General features: G+C 36.4%; 1 protein-coding gene across 4 annotated transcripts in view; it reads right to left on the minus strand.

The window, feature by feature from the left end:
• LOC130221582 (adhesion G protein-coupled receptor E1-like) overlaps positions 1 to 17675 on the minus strand; it is a 38844-nt gene extending 21169 nt beyond the window's left edge. For 3 of the 4 annotated variants that reach the window (XM_056454125.1, XM_056454126.1, XM_056454123.1), the window contains exons 1-5: positions 17559 to 17675; positions 13586 to 13629; positions 7469 to 7549; positions 7181 to 7339; positions 6716 to 6868 (exon numbers count right to left, since the gene is read on the minus strand). In XM_056454125.1, the coding sequence (XP_056310100.1) occupies positions 6716 to 6868; positions 7181 to 7339; positions 7469 to 7549; positions 13586 to 13613 (421 nt within the window). In that variant the 5' untranslated portion in view covers positions 13614 to 13629; positions 17559 to 17675. Of the gene's footprint in view, positions 1 to 6715; positions 6869 to 7180; positions 7340 to 7468; positions 7550 to 13585; positions 13659 to 17558 lie in introns of those variants that run through there. The other variant, XM_056454124.1, reaches the window with a different exon arrangement.
• Between the last annotated feature and the right edge of the window lie 340 nt (positions 17676 to 18015).

The following is an 18015-nucleotide window of genomic DNA, read 5'->3' on the forward strand; positions in this document are numbered from 1 at the left end:
ATTACTTTTGCATAAATATTAATTTCATATTAATGAAATTGACAATTCAATAAAATACAAAAAAAAAAAAAAAAGATGTGTTATAGGATTATCTGTTGTAGACTTGACACATGGCAGATAATTAGGTTTGTTAAGTCTTACCTCCCTGACTCCTCATCCCTCCTTTTTGCTTCAAACAAAAAAATCTATCAGGAGGCATGCTTAGTAAGATCACCATCATATTGTTTAAACTTTAGTTTTGTCCACTTGCAAAACAAAAAAAGCTGTTATGCTGGTTTTACAACAAATGAGCGGAGCGTAACAAGCAGGTAGCCGTCTTTTTTGGCCTGTTCTCTGCGCACATGCAGAGATGCGTCAGTTTGCTTTTTGATTAAACACATTGCTTTCACCAGCGTTGATTCGGTTGCACTTAGAGAATAACGTCTTTATTTCGGAATTACCACTCTTAATAAATACACTTGCATATGAAGTAAATCATATCTCAATGCAATTACTGGGGCACTGGAGATTTTTACTGGGGCACGTGCCCCAGGGAATTGGGTCTAGCGACGCCCTTGATGTTAACTTTGTGAAAAAACTATTTTCCTTGTTACCAGATTTAAACTCTTACCATCTTATACTTGGTGGAGATCTGAATTGTGTAATGGACACAACTATGGACCGGTTCAACCCTAAAAGTGCATCTCTTTTAAAAATGTCTCAAGTATTTGCCAGATATATGACTCAAATTGGCTGCATAGATCCATGGAGGTTTTTATTTCCTGATTAAAAGGTATTCTCATGTTTTTCAGATAGATTACTTTTTTGCTGATAGAAGACTTATTCCGGCAATAAAAAACATAGAATACTCAACTATTATTAAATCTGATCACGCCCCTGTAAATTTTGATATTTGTTTTTCGTATAACTATACGACAAGACCAGTATAGAAGCTAAACACAACCTTACTCTCAGACTCAAACTTTTGCAAATTCATATCTCGTGCAATTGACAATTTTTTGTTAGATAATAAAACAGACTCTATTTCACCATCACTATTATGGGAAACGTTTAAGGCGGTAATAAGGGGAGAAATAATATTATATTCAACCTCACGTAATAAGGAGAGAAAACTAACACAAGAAAAACTTATTGAATCTATACAGAAAATTGACCACCAGTATGCCGATACTCCAACACCAGAACTGTTTAGAGAAAAACTTAGTCTAAAGACAAAATATGATTTATTATCATCAGAAAAAACAGAACGTGACTTATTTTTTGCACGGGCTAGATTTTATGAACATGGCGATAAAGCAGGCCGTCTTCTCGCCCAACAATTAAAAAGCAAATCAGCATCTCGGCTCATCCCAACAATTAAGAATAAAACACAAGAAATTACAGTAAATCCCCAACAAATAAATAAAAATTTTAATAAATATTACTCTGATTTGTACACTTCAGAATTCCAACAAGAGGACAGTTCCATGTCAACATTTTTAGCTAATGTTAATCTACCCACTGTTAAAACAGACCAAAGAAAGGACATGGACAAACCTTTACAACTTCAAGAAGTGGAAAATTCCATCAAAGCTATGCAGAGAAGTAAAACCCCAGGACCAGATGGATTTCCCATTGAGTTTTACAAAAATTTTTCCTCACAAATATGCCCTTTGTTACTGAATATGTTTAACCACTCGTTTAAACAATCAAAATTACCACCAAGTCTTACACAGGCCCATATCACAGTTCTCCTTAAGCCAGATAAAGATGCCCTCTACTGTAGCTCTTATAGACTCATTTCCTTACTAAATGTTGATGTCAAAATTCTATCTAAGTTGTTGGCCTCAAAAATAGAGTCCATAATACCAGAAATTATTTCACAAAACCAGACAGGCTTTATAAAGGGACGGCACTTATTCATTAACATTAGAAACCTCCTAAATGTTGTGCATTCTCCTGCATCAGAAAATAATCCTGAAGTGATTGTCCCTCTGGACGCAGAGAAGGCATTTGATAGAGTTGAGTGGAATTATTTATTTGGTGTATTGCATAAATTCGAATTCGGCTCAAAATGTATTTCTTGGATACGCTTGCTTTATCATCAACCAAAAGCAGCTGTAGTCACTAATAAAATAGTGCCTCAATATTTCTCCTTGTCCAGAGGAACACGACAAGGATGCCCCCTTAGCCCTTTACTATTTATTTTAGCTATAGAGCCATTGTCAACAATACTCAAATCATCACAATCCATCAGGGGTATTAAAAGAATGGGTGTGGAGTATAAAGTCTCTTTGTATGCTGATGATCTGTTATTATATATAACTGACCCACTATCATGTACCTCTGATATTGAGAAACTATTAAAAGAATTCGGCAATTTTTCAGGTTATAAATTAAATTTCTCTAAAAGTATATGCTTCCCTTTAAACAATATGGCAGACCAGATTGCAGATACTGACTTGCCCTTCTGTATCTCCAAATCAGGATTTAAATATTTAGGAATTAATATTACTCGTTCATACACAGATTTATTCAAAGCAAATTATAGTCCTATACTTACACTAGAATCAGATTTCCAAAAGTGGAGTGTTATTTATTTATCTTTAGCGGGTAAAGTCAATTGTGTTAAAATGAATGTAGTTCCCAGATTATTGTACTTGTTTCAAAGCCTTCCAATTTTCTTGCCAAAATTCTTTTTTCAGTCAACTAATAGACTACTGTCTTCCTTTATATGGGGGGACAATAAGCCAAGAATACGCAGAGACTTTCACGAAAGACCCAACGGAGATGGAGGACTGGCTCTTCCAAATCTGTTAAATTACTATTGGGCAGCAAATTTACAGAAAATAATTTATTGGTTACAGTTCCCACATACAGCATGGTGTGAAGCGGAGGCTAAGCCTTGCAAATCAACTTCACTACCAGCACTGATTACAATGAAGTCACCTTTCTCACCAACACAATACTCCTCAAGTCCAGTGGTAATTTCAACCCTCAAAATATATAATCAATTAAGACAAGCATTTCAATACACAGAATTTTCTTTAGAAAGCCCCATATGTAATAATCATCTTTTTCCAGCAGCCAAGATAGATGCTACCTTTAATGGCAGGACCTGGGCATACTCACATGTAGAGATTTTTTCATTGATAATATTTTTGCCAATTTCAATGACATGATTAAAAAATTTAATCTTCAAAAAACAGACTTTTTTCGATACCTTCAGGTTCGTCACTTTATTCAGACCCAGTGCTCTGTATTCCCTCAAATGCCTGCTGAATCTGGACTGGACTTCATTTTAAAGACCCCTGTACACCCCAAGGGCCTCATTTCCAAAATGTACATCTTGATTATGACATTCCGTAACATAACGCTAGAGAAGATTAAAATGGAATGGATAGAAGAACTAGGAATTAATATTTCAGAAGAAACTTGGGATAAAGCAGTTGAAATTATAAACAAGACTTCATCATGTGCGCGTCTTAATCTGATTCAGATGAAAATTCTTTACCGTATTCACTACAGCAAAACCAAACTGGCTAGAATATACCCCAATATAGATGAAACATGCGATCGTTGCAACTCATGCAAGGCAGACCTAACCCATATGTTTTGGTCATGTGATAAGCTGAGACGATTTTGGTCTTCAATATTTGAGATTTTAAACTCGGCCTTCAATTTAAGAATTCAACCTAATCCGGTAATGGCTTTGTTTGGAGTACCAAATGAGGACATGCATATAGCCAAAGAATTAGAAAACGTCTTCGCCTTTGCAATGTTAATAGCCAGAAGAAGAATTCTTATAGAGTGGAAATCACCAATGTCACCTAAACTGTCACTTTGGCTTAGTAATGTAATGCCATTTTTGAAAACAGAAAAATTTTTATATTTTCTCAGAGGATCAACCAAAACATTTTTCAAAACATGGGACCCTTTAATAATTCATATTGAGACTAATGTATTCCTCCAACCATGAATACCCCCCATCCCCCAACACCCCACCCCCGTAGGTTTTTTTTTTCTTTTCTTTTTTTTTCTTTATTATTAAGACTATTTTACTATAATTTTTTTGTAATCCATTTCTTTTTATTAATAATTTTTATTATGTTCATTTGTTTCTGTGTAGTTTAAAGAAAACAAAAAAATTAAAATACCTTTGTCATCGAATACCTGTAATGTATTGTACTTTTTGTCAAAAACACAATATAAAAAAGAGCGCTCTCTGTACTGTGATGTGGTCTGAAACCAAATTGAAAACTGTCTAAACACCCCTTGAAGTTTAAGAACTTGTTAACCTAGTTGAAAACTTTTTCAATTATTTTGCCAATGAAAGAGAGATTTGAGATTGGCCTGTAATTGCTCAATAGGGTGTTATCCAGGTTGCTCTTTTTCAAGAGGGGTTTAACAACTGCAGTTTTAAGTGAGTTTGGAAAAATGCCTGAGAGAAGTGAAGCATTTATCACTTTTAGAAGATCCATTTCTAAACAGGTAAACACCGTTTTAAAGAATGATGTGGGGAGTGTGTCAAGACTGCAGGTTGATGTTTTCATAATTTGCACGATCTCTTCTAAGATTTTACCATTGATTGCCACGAAATCAGACATAATGTCTGAATTCTTAAGTTGTGGTTGAGCTTGTCTGACTTCGACACAACTTGGCTGATTGGATGAGCTGACTGCCTTTCTGATATTATTGATCGTATCAGTAAAGAAATGACATATGCTTTCAGAGAGTAGTTCACTGGAAATCCTACTGGAGGGGAGGAGGGTTGTGAGTCTCTCTACTATTGCAAAGAGGGTACGAGCAATATTTATGCAGCTGTTTATAAGGCTTGAAAAGAAAGTCTGCCTAGCAGTGTTTAGTTCCACATAAAAGCATGAAAACTGTCTTTATAGATGTTATAATGGACTACTAGTTTCGTCTTCCTCCATATACGCTCAGCTTTTCTGCATTGTCTTTTCATCATTTGAACTGCTGTTGATTTTCTCCAAGGTCCTTTTTGCATCCCAGTCCTCCTTCTGACTTTTACAGGAGCAATGCCATCTATGACATTCTTAACTTTAGAGATAAACAAATCAAGGAGAGAATCAACAGTGTCTGCAAATATGCTTGGTGTTAGCAATATGGCCTTCATAAACTGCTTCTCATTTATGCATCTCTTTCTGACAGAGGCAGATCTGTCTTCCATAGCTGGAGTGATTAATATATCAAAGAAAATACAGAAATTATCAGATCACAAATGGTCACCAAATGACACTTGTTCACACTCATAGACATCTTTAAACAGGGCAGCGATGCCTCCACCTCTCCTATTAGCTCTGCAAACATTCAAAAATCAAAGTTTAAATGAGCTGTTTCATTCAGAACTGCTGCTCTACAACTTTAAAAGAATAAAATCAAGGCAATTTGTGTTGATAAAATCATTGACTAAAAGTGACTTATTGTTAAGTGATCGGATGTTTAAAAGTGCTAACTTAACAGTTTTAGCTGTTTTCCCTACAGTAGTCTCAGATTAAATTTAATAGACACCAGATTTGAATGATTTGCTATACGGCCAGAAGAAATCTTTGGTTTTCTGTCACGTAATAAGACATATCTGGGTAGAGAAAGCTACAGGCACACTGGGTTCCTGCTTGTTCTTTAAACATTTGATAAAGATACTGTTATTCAAGCAGGCCCCCGACACACATCACTGTGAGCTGTTGTGTTCACCAGCTGAAGATAGGGCGTTGTTTGGGCCCTGGCGGTGGTGGCAAAAGTCGGAGGGCTCTTCCAGGTGGGCTCAGAGGTGGTGGTGGAGCAGGCTGCTTTTTGGTTGATAACTGGTGACTTGTGGCAATGGAGTCTGAAAGTTTATTTCCAGCAAACAACAGTTCCTCCATCCTTTTTGAAAAACCTAAGTGAGGCGAGCAAGGTGACAATAAGAATGTGTCTGGTGACAGAGATTCTGGCTACTGAGATAAGTTTTCCTGAGGATCATTGTTGAGTGACGAGACATGATGCTGTTCTGATGCGTCACAGTCTGTCTGTGTTGAGCAGAGGACAAGCGACAGTGTCTCTATCAACGAGAGGTCCGCAAGCCCGAGGGCGGCGGATTTACTCCCACTGTAACCCTCAGATCTGTCAGAGTGCCCACCGCGGAGAGAGGGACAACAGGGGTGGGTGGCCCTTTTGCAAGAGCAAGCCGCGATTTTAACTGCACCACAGACATGCCACCGCAGTCATGGCATGCACTACCCGCAAGCACAGCATTAACATGCTGGACCCCCGGACATGAAACGCAGTGCTCGTGCCCATCATCCGAGGACAAAAAAAACACTGCATCCAGAAACACACAGTCGGAGTGACGTGCTGCACAACCATGTTGCTCTTTTAGGAAATTCACACCATTACATACTGCTCTGGAGGACTGGACTCAAAGAACACCAGTCAAGGAAGAAACCCAGTTCGACCATCTGCCGCCGCGTATCACACACTTTGGACTGGGAGAAGCAGCCCGCTTTATCGTTCTCTCTATCGTAACAGCCGGAGAAAACCCTCATCGACTAACTCAGAAGCTTCGTGAAAGGATCTGAAGCGAAAAGGATGCCTCTGGCTTGGCACGCACTGCACTTTTATTCCAAATTGATTGTAAGTAGCGACAGCTGTGCATACTGACGCTGCCAACTTATTGGCATTTCATTGGCCCGTTTATATACTCTTTCAGATGTTTGTACAATGGGTCATTTCTTACCAAAGCACTGAACTCCTTGTCTTACAACAAATATCAGCTTTCCATTGTTGGCAGTGAATCCAGTTCTACACATGCAGGCAAAATCTCCTTCATTATTGATACATTCTGCATTTGGACCACAAATATTGCTGCCATTCACACATTCATCAATGTCTAAAATGAGATGAACAGAGATTCAGATGCTGTTTCTGCAGCACAGCTGTCACATGAAATACATCACACCACATGCATTACATTTGCCTTCTTGAAATTGCTAGTCATGTTGTTTTTCACTGTGAAAGGCCTTAGTTTAATTAGGCCATTTCAATATTATTTGCAAATATTGCATTAGAGCCACAATTAGTTTTTCATCATCTGTCTCTCATTCAGTCATCACATTCATTGATATTTGAAATCAGATAAACAGATTCAGATGCTGTTTCTGCTGTTGATGATGGGAAATGTATCACATCAGGCTCTGCTTACCTTTGCACTGAATCCCATCTGCTTGTGTGAAATTAAAAGGTTTTTTGTTACCCTCAGCTCTGAACCCTCCATGACACTGGCAGTAGTAGCTGCCAGCAGTGTTGAAGCAGTTTGCATTTTCTCCACAAACGAGGAGTTCCTGCTCACACTCATCTTTATCTACAATGAAAGCAGAAAATGAGCGAACAATCATTATATCAGCAAGTACTTCTGCTTAAAGTAAAGAGTAATTGTGAAAAGAATAATAATGAAGATATTCATTCATTTATATAATGCCTTTATTCTTACCTACACACGTTCCTCTTTGTTTTTTATAACCAGCTGAGCAGTCTTGCATCATGATGTCTTCTATTACTACAAACAGAAGACCTGTAAGCACAAATAAAGTGTTACTTCTTATTTAGTGTCTTTGTATATTTCCACATAGAAATCTAATATATGGCAATATATGCAAATCACATTAAACATATATGTTCATATTTGGATTTCACAGATATAAAAAATAACACGTACCATACATATATACATTCAACATATATTTTAGAATATTGCAGAAATGTCAATGTTCATATATGTAACATATTTTTCCAAATACACATACAGTATATGACATATATATATATACCTCCGTGAAGTTGGCACAACATAAAAACAAATAATCCCCAAAACTATGCTATTTGTTTATGCTACATTTGTGCTGATTTGTGCTGCAAAAACAAACGTTTGTGCTGGTTTGGGGTCTGAGATATTAAGCTTTTTTTTTTTACATTATTAGCATTATTATTTTTTTGTGACGTCACTTTCCACCCCATGTTGTTCAAATGACTTCAAATCAGCATAGGTTGTTTGCGCTAGATTTGTGCTGTCAAAACAAACACTGTATCTGTTTTCCTCGTTTTGATATAAGCAAAATATTTCGGGGGCCGTGACGTCACCCCATTTCCTTTAAATTGTGCCAAATTGGTGTCATTCATTTGTGCTCGATTTGTGCTGGTTTGTGCTGTTAACCCAAACACTTGATCTATTTTCATTGTTAAGATATAATATTAGAAACCATTACCTGTGAAAGTTTCGTTAGTGCTGCTTCTTTTATTAAAATATGAAATATTGAATTAAAGATAATGACATGACACCAGCCACCCCACATGTATGATATTCTAAAATATTTTAATTTGTTTGAGCTGATAGAATTTTCGTTTGAGATGCTTTATTTTAAACAAAGATGCTTTGTTGAGATGCTTTATTTTAAGCAAATTTTGTTTACCCAATTCACTTATATGGCTTTGGACTGTGGGGGAAACTGAACCACCCAGAGGAAGCCCATGTGATCACAGGTAAAACAAGCAATCTCCAGAATAAAAATGCCTGCATGTTGGTCCAGATCTGAGTGAGTGTTATTGGAATATCAAATGGCAATATTAAACAACAGAGGCATTTCGCACCTGTAGCAGCCTCTCTGTGAAAATATAGCGAAAAGAATACAATAAAATAGTTTTTCATTCCTGAAGAAAAGCCTTTAAATAAGTTTTATTCATAATAGCATAAATTTACCTGCCACATAAGCTTGTAATGTTTGTTTTTAAACTCCAAGAAAATTATCTGTTGAATAAGCTTATGGTATAAATAATAATAATAATAATAATAAGATAAATAAAGATAACTAAAATATGACAAAACCAGCAAAACCACAAACCAGCACAAATCAAGCACAAACAACCTGTGCTGATTTGAAGTCATTTGAACAACATGGGGTGGAAAGTGACATCACATGGTCAAAAAAATAATGCTTAATATCTTAGACCCCAAACCAGCACAAACGTTCGTTTTTGCCGCACAAATCAGCACAAACGAATAGCATAGTTTTGGGGATTATTTGTTTTTATGGGGTGCCAACTTCACGGAGGTCATATATATTTGCATAATACATGTTCATATATAGCTAAAGGATATTTATACTTGTGTTCATAAAAAGTATATAGATGCATTTATAGATAGATGTACCCAGAGGAAACCCATGTGATCACAGGTGAAACAAGCAATCTCCAGAAAGAAATGCCTGTTGGTCCAGTTGGGACTCGAACCAGCAACCTTCTTACTCTAAAGCTAACATGCTAAATACTTAGACAACATGCCACCCATTTTTAATTACATTCACAAGTAATCACAGATGAAGGGTAGCATTTCATTCTTCTGAATTAAATGTTCAATCCAGTTAAACAACAGAACAGACATCAGAATTACCAGACACTCTTTCAATATTAAAATGTACTTAATACTAAAGAAAAATGTAGTAAAATTTCAATCCTGAGGGTTTCTTTTGTTTCTTTTCTTTTGTCTGCTACTTGACGTTTAAGGGTGTATACCAATACAGAAACACTTTTGTCTTGTTTCTAGTCCAACTATCTAAGAATTCTATGTTAAAAAGCATTTCCTAAACAGGGAAAAAGTACATGTATGTTCACATATATTAACTATTAAACTATTTAAATTACAAATATGTCCATATTTGCTGACATATATTAACTATCAAGTTATGAGAATTTTCAAATATGAACACAAATGTTCGCATATTAATTGTCATTTACTTCATGTTCACATATTGCCATATATCACTGTATTGGTTGAACTAAAAAAAAAAAAAAAAGACTGAGACCATGAAGAAAATGAGTTCTCCACACTTTCAATGGCTGATTGCTTTAAGCTTAGGACACAAAAATGCAGCCCATGCAGCAATTCGTTTTGTTACTAGTGCACCATTTAATACTCATTATTGTCAACTGTATTCTTTATTGAACTGGCCATCTCTTCAATCACGTGGACAATTTAATTGGTTTCTGTTCATTTACAAAACTCTTATTGGAAAAACTCCACTATATTTACAGTCACTTTTTAACATTCAGGAAACACGTCGAAATCTGCACTCTAGTAGTTTTATTAACCTTTGCATACCCAAAGTTCGCACTTGATTTGGTCGCTACTCGCTTCAGCTTTTGGAATAATCTGCACCAGACCTTAAAGCTCAGCACTTTTTATTCCACTATCATATTTTAAATATTCAATCCAGTCAATATTACAAGATCACTGTGCTTGTTTTTAGTTTTCATTGGTTTTATATGTTATTATCTGCATTTGTGAAATTGTTATTGTATTGTGTCCCTGCTGCTTTGTACTGTAACTGCTTTTTATGTTGCGTTTTGGCCAGGTTGTCATTGTAAATGAGAACTGGTTCTTAATTGACTTACCTGGTTAAATAAAAGTTGTTAGAAAACACAAACTTTGTGACTTTTGTGTTCGAAGTTAAATACTGAATTTGATAACTTTAAATGTCCTCAGAGCTGTGTGTAGATTGTTTATAGGCAGGTTATGCAGCATTATTCAGCCACAGTCTTACGTTCAAATCGTGTAGTATCACCAATAAAGTGGAAACGAGATAACAGAGTCAGTGTAAAGTAATGATGGGGTTTGTTTCAGCCCAAATTTAGGTAACATAGACAAAACCAACCACTGCTGCCACATAATTGCTGAATTGACTATAATAGGAATAACAGTTTTAGAAAATACTTTTAGTAAACTGTTTTTCCCTCCTTGGTCTTAACCTTTAAAAGTTTTTATTATTTATATAAGTAAAATACAGAAAACCCACACAGTCCATATTCCGGATGTGTACATATTCTACCCAAATATCTGTTGAAACAACCCAGCAATTTTCAAGTGTCTACAGTGAGTTCACTTGTCACAGGAGGTGAATGTTAACTATTTTTAATAAATATATGGCACCAGGAGCTTGAGGCAACTGCTGAGAGCTTAGCATCAACCATAAGCACCAGCAAGTATCATGATGCTCCAAAGAAGGCAGTCTACTTTATTAAAGCTGGAGAGAAAGCCCAGGCCTGCCCACAATTATCAACAGTCTTCCTTCACAAAGCCTCAGTCTGGCAGCTGCAGGTCGACCTGGGTAATCAGCTGAGGTTCCTGCATCATTTTGCAACAACAAGTGTCCACTCAGATATGATAGTTATGTCTGAAGCTTCAAAACAGCTCATCATTCTGGAGCTTACGGTGCCTTGGGAAGAGCGTTTTGAGGAACTCAATAAAAGGAAATGCCCTAAGTACCAGGAACTGGTGAATGAGCGCTGGGAGAGAGGCTGGAGAACTTTTTATGAACCCATAGAAGTTGTTTGTAGAGGCTTTGCAGGGCGTTTACTTTGCAAAGTCCTCAGTGGTTTGGGCATTATAGTGGTGGCGAAGAAAAGAGCCATTTGATCTGCAAGCGAAGCCACAGAGAGGACCACAAACGGCTTTGGATTAAGAGAGCTGATCCGTGGACTGCTACTGTGACACAAGTCAGGACTCAATCAACCCCGGCTGGGTCACCTGGGTGAGAGTATATGATGTTGATAGACCTGAAACACCCAATATTCCCAGGATGTGTTCCAGTGCATCCATGAGATATTTCTTCCATAAGTTATAAGTCGCCTACTAACTATGCATATATTGCCCATACATGAATTGCTCATGTCCCAGATAGCATGCGAATGTGGGCCACTTTGGGCAGTTATGGGGCACTGGTGGTATTCCTTTGGCCCAGACAAAATAAATAAATTTGAGCCTGAAGTGGCCCACCTGTACAATGGCCAAAGATTCAAATTCATATATGCGCCATTTAAGGCAAAGATTTGGCACTTATGGCAAAATGTAATCTGAATGTGAGCCTAATGTGATCCATATGGAAAATGGTAAATTTGGCCCAAATGATGGAGGACAAATGTCAGCCACAGTTGGCAAACATGTGGCATAGTCATTTGAGGGTAATCTGTGCCTAAACCTAAAGTGTCTCTCACATGTAAGTGCAAATGTGGCCCAGTTATCTTAAAACATATGTGTGCCACTTTTGGCAAATATTTGGCACAGTAAGCAAAACGGTGTTTACCTGTTTAGAAATGGATCTTGTAAAAGTGGTAAATGCTTCAATTCTCTCAGGCATTTTTCCAAACTCACTTAAAACTGCAGTTGTTTAACCCCGCTTGAAAAACAGCAACCTGGATAACACCCTATTGAGCAACTACAGGCCAATTTCAAATCTCTCTTTCATTGGCAAAATAATTTAAATAAATGTTTTTAACCAGGTTAACAAGTTCTTAAACTTCAAGGGGCGTTTAGAGAATTTTCAATTTGGTTTCAGATCACATAACAGTACAGAGAGTGCTCTTACAAAGATAATCAATGATATCCACCTAAATACAGATTCAGGCAAACTAACAGTGCTGCTATTGCTCGATCTCAGTGCTGCATTTGACACTATCGATCACAGCATACTTTTGGATAGGCTGGAAAACTGGGTTGGGCTGTCTGGGACGGTCCGCAAATGGTTCAGATTTTACCTTGAAGGAAGAGGTTACCATGTCAGTATAGGTGACCATAGGTCAAGGTGGACACCCATGACATGTGGAGTCCCACAAGGCTTGTTTCTGGCACCTCTCCTGTTTAACCTTTACCTGCTTCCTCTGAGCCAAATAAAGTGTTCCGGAGAAGATATGGCAAATGTGGCCCAGTTATCTTAAAAGATATGTGGACCACATAGACTAAATTCACCATGATGGAGATAAGTGTTTGCTTTAGTTGGGCTCAGCCCTGAAACTCTTAATATAAATTTTCTTTTGGAGTACAGAAGTGACGTAATAACATGCTTGCACATGCCACAGAATTATGAAGGTTTATAAGCTAAAACAATTCTATGGTTCAACTTCTGCTCACAGAGACATCAATATTCAGCGTATGAACCTCAACAATGGTGACAATTAACAAAATTAACAAAAATCACAAACAGGATACTAAAAGTGACAAAATCAACAACGTCAGCATAAACAGCAGAATCAAAAGAAAATAATGAAAACTGTAGCATCAATAAGATATATAATGTTTTCATACTGCAATGCATGCTTGGATTTTTGTACTTTGCCACACCCAGCAAATTTAAGGTGTAGGCCAGATCTGGGCCAGAATAAAAGCAAACTGTGACCCAGAATAGGGTCAGTTCTGGTTTATTTGGTTGAATTCTGGCTGATATGTGATATTGCTATGGCTTAATTGTGGCCCAGATCTGACAAACAGGAGCAGACCGCCCAAGTGCCATCATTCCATGCGGCAAGTGTCTGGTGTGGGTCGGATTTGAGCCACATGAATTTTGCTAGCTGGGGTTAGTAAATTGTAAAATCCCAACTGCCCGTTTTTCCTGCTTGCTGGGTGGAAGCTGTCAATACAAAATCTATTTGACCAAATATTTGTACAAATTGTTAAAGTTGGTTCCAGATATCACCTGAATATTGTTCCAAACCTCATTTTTCTTTCAAAACCAAAAAGCATTTTACTACTAGCATCTGTTCATTGATAAAAAGTGAGACTCACCCAGGGTCAGCAGATACACGCGCCTCATGATTAGTGAAGCAGACCTGCAGATGAAGAAAAATAATTCGCTTATACAGACTGTCTGCCTTTCTATCTGATTTTGGATATTGAGGAAGCTTGAAAAAGTTTGACAGTGCAGTGCAGTCCAGCCCCCGCTTTAAATGTCATGAGTCATGTAAAAAAAAGGCTTCATGATAGCATGCAGTATGTGTTATAACACAAGGACATTTAACAAAAGGACATTTTTACCCTAATTCAGCACACTAATATTTACATGTACGGGTCTCTTTTATTACCTAAATGCAAATGGTTACTATTGTGAATGTCTATTACATATTTAAACAATTTATTTTTACATTATTATGACTATTACTATGAATATATATATATATATATATATATATATATATATATATATATATATATATATATATATATATATATATATATATGTGTGTGTGTGTGTGTGTGTGTGTGTGTGTGTGTGTGTGTGTGTGTGTGTGTGCGCAACAGCAGGACATGCACAACAATGCACATTGAGATTAAATAATCACTGGTCACTTTAGAAGGTACACTTTTTCAACTAACTAATATGTTAGTTCCTTGCATTTATATAGTGCTTTTCTGGGAACTCAAAACACTTTACAAATTTTTGCAGGGAATTTCCTCATCCACCACCAGTGTGCACATCCACCTGGATGACATGACAACAACAATACTGTGCCAGACTGCACATAACAAACCAGCTTATTGTTGGAAAGGAGACAGAGTGATGAGATGGAGACAGAGTAAATTACACAAAAAAATATGTTTACTGTTTATTCAAACTACTTATTTAAAAAGGAATTGAAACAAAACAATTGTTAAGTTTTTTGGGGGGGCTACTTTACACTCCAGTTCAATCCACTTAAATGTGTAAAAACAAACCAGTTAACTTAATTCCTTTATGTTGTCCTAACACAAATTGTTTGTGTGGAACCCAGAATTTTTTTTACAGTGTAAGAAATGGGATGGTTAGAAGGTCATAATGGACGAAGGCCAGTGGGCAAATTTAGGGATTTTTAATGACCACAGGACCTCAATTATGTGCATAATTATGAAACATATAAGTTTACTGAAGTCTACAAACAAACAACAGGGTTTTAAAGTAAAGTAAAGTCTAACGGTTTTAAAGTAAAGTAACTAAATGCTTTTACAATGGGGTAAAAATATCTCATTAACTGCTTATTGCATCTGAAGTCTGTTTTCATCAGGACGCCACACCACAACTGACAACTAAAACTAACCCCATTCTGAAACTTGACAGTGAGTTCACTAGACTCTAATGGACTCCACAGTCAGCAGATCTCAATAGAGCATCTTTCTATTGTCAAAATGGACTAGAATCTCAGAGAAATGCTTGCAGCACCAATTTGCATAGTTGCTTCTTTACACATACTGATTAAAACCAAATGCACCATGTTTCATTTCCTGTGTGTAGGAATGGGTTTTAAACCACAGTGGTTCGAACTGTAGTTCTGCCGAATGACTAAAAGTTATCAGTATTGATGGTAAAAAACTGTACATTTTAGTCAATCCATTCTTCTGCAATCTTATACCGAAAACAGAAATAAGGGCAGTATTATTAGCTATAAATGTGGGAGAGCATTGATATTATGTGATTGTATTGTATTGCAATATGGAGCAATTAAGTGTTGATGTTAAATCAAAAGTAATTCACAAATACTTCAAAATTAAATTATTTAATGACAATAATTCTCTATGGTTACAACTGAATTAGTTACAAAATAACTGTATAAAATATGAAATGATAAAGCATATGATATAAAACGTATCCAGCTTAAATGTAAAATTAAAGTTACAAGAGGTAGGAGAGACACAGGGGGAGGGAGAGAGAGACAAAGAGAGCAGGCCCAGAAGTTAGCCTGATTGTAGTAGAGTCAGAGAAGATAGACTCCAGAGGAGGAGAGGAGCAGAGCAGGAAAGCGCAGACCAGGAAAAGACAGGCCAGGAAAAGACAGGCCAGGAAAAGAGCGGCCAGGAAAAGACAGGCCAGGAAAAGAGGCAGAGCAGCGTTTTACCACCTATTTTGTATCTTTCTTGACCATGTGACTAAAGCCCAAATGCTGAGACATTCAAACTGACCAATCAACATGTGACCACATCGTAAAACCCCCAAAGTCCACACACCAGGCCCTGATCTTATCAGTATCTGCCTTTGGAGTCAGTATGGACCTTCTTGAGTCAAAAAGACATGTTTTGTCATATAAACAAAAGCATATGATAATTTACCCTCTTACACGTGTTTCTTCCTGTAGAGGACGTTTTCTTTCCTCTTTGCTTTTCTTTATGTTTTGATATTATGCTCCATTTTTTTGTTGCTTGTCACATAAGCTACTTTAGTTTTTCAAACAAGTTTGGCTTGATGAGGTTGTTATAATCTGATCCAGTGTTTAATCATCTTGCATGCGAATAGTATCGAACATCTCCCTGAATGTACTACAAATCACTTAATAATTGAACAACTCACTAAACTGAACTCAAAATGGCTTAAAATTATCCTTAAAAATTATACTTTAATTTCAATCTTCTCTCTCAAATTCAAATTCAATTCACTATTGACATGACACACGGTTACATACAGTGCATCTGAAAAGTATTCATAGTGCTTCAAAAAAAAAATTTTTTTTTTTAATGTTACATCCTTATTCAGAAATGGATTAAATTAATTTATTTCATTAAAATTCTACACATAATAGCCCATAATGACAATGTGAACAAAGTGGTATTTCTCGCCTTAGCCTTACAGGTCCATCCACCTGTTTTTATGTGCATATCCAAAACAATTGATAGAAACGCCAAGATGCGCATAACTTTTGAAAACATGCATCAAAAACATATGTGCATAACTGAGTAGGATAAACATTTAATTCAATAAGAAAAGATGCACATAAAATACAATGGAAACACTTTTACCGAACAAATTCCAGTATGTGTATCAAAAAAGGTTTGTTACAAGAGTTGTGTGAATGGACAAACCAACAGGCTGAGCACATTGTGAAACATCTTAAATGTTATTTTGGTCATTCTAAAACACTTAACTGTTTTAGGATTAATGTTATTGTATTAATAATTACCTCCAGAGCATCTGGAGTGTGTCAAGAGTGTCTGTTCTCCGCGTCTCATGGCGTCAAACGCCACCACGCATTTATTGTGTGTCGGCATTGTCCTCTGAGGTCAAAGTCATTTATTAAATAAAAAAAAAAAGATTCATGCAGCTTCTTCTACCGCAGTAAATTCAGTTTTTACTGTTGATATGTGGCGCCAGGTAATCAGGAAGTGCCGATTTTGTTCTCTTTGATTCGTTGGATGGAAATGCTGCTTTATTTGCATATCTTTTATGCAATATTCCAGTTTTGCACATACATTTATTTAGCATTTTTGGATGGAAACATAGCTATTGCCTACATTTCAGTCACACAAAGAACAAAGTCACGAGAATGGCTTGTCCTTTTTTAATGAATAATTAGCTTAAATTCACTGACCCTCTACAGGGACATGTACAGTAACTAGATTAATAGAACTATTACTCGTCCCAAAACTATTTTTTGGTACTGCTTACATTCTACATGTCATATCATCCTTCACCACTTGGTTAATAAAAAAGGCAGACACACAAATGCACTTTTACATCTATTAAAAACGTAACTTTAGAAATGTTATCTTAAACTTGTCAACGTGTGTAACAGTGGGAACCTTAAATTAAACATTTCCACTAAACATTAAGCTAAGGTTATATGTGTTCTTGTTTTGTCAAATTTGTTGTAGAAACTATGCAGTAGCCTATTACATCTGAAATAACTTCAAAATTACGACCAATTCCCCATGTTTTCAAGTGAAAAGTCAATAAATTGACATTACATTACTTTTTTAATTATACTCAAATATTTTAATATTTTAAATATAAACTTACGCATTAACTTGAGCAGCTGTTTTCCCACACTAACTGTCTCTGTTTCTCTGATGCAGTGGTGTTGCTTTTTAAAATATATGCTCATATTTGCTATAACTTTGCATGAGCACATCAAGTTCAGCTGGACAAAGAAATGCTCATCTCTTTTTTTTAAATGTTGCCATGGTCACTTGTAATATCTGCACTCTATTGATAATGCCTTTTTATAGTCGCTGTGTGTGCGCACTTAACTCTGAGTTGGTCTACTCAAAGTTGATTGACATACACAGATCAGCTATTCTGAAACTGAAAACTCGGAGTTTTTAATCTTCTATGTGAAGCTGCTTTGACACAATCTACATTGTAAAAGTGCTAAAGAAATGAAGATGAATTTAATTTAATTTAATCTCTCGGTAAGTCAACTCACAGTTCAAGTTTAAACTCCGAGTTGGTTGAACCTCCTTACTGAAACAGGCCC

Source organism: Danio aesculapii, chromosome 3 (genome assembly GCF_903798145.1).
Source record: "Danio aesculapii chromosome 3, fDanAes4.1, whole genome shotgun sequence".
Lineage (NCBI taxonomy): Eukaryota > Metazoa > Chordata > Actinopteri > Cypriniformes > Danionidae > Danio > Danio aesculapii.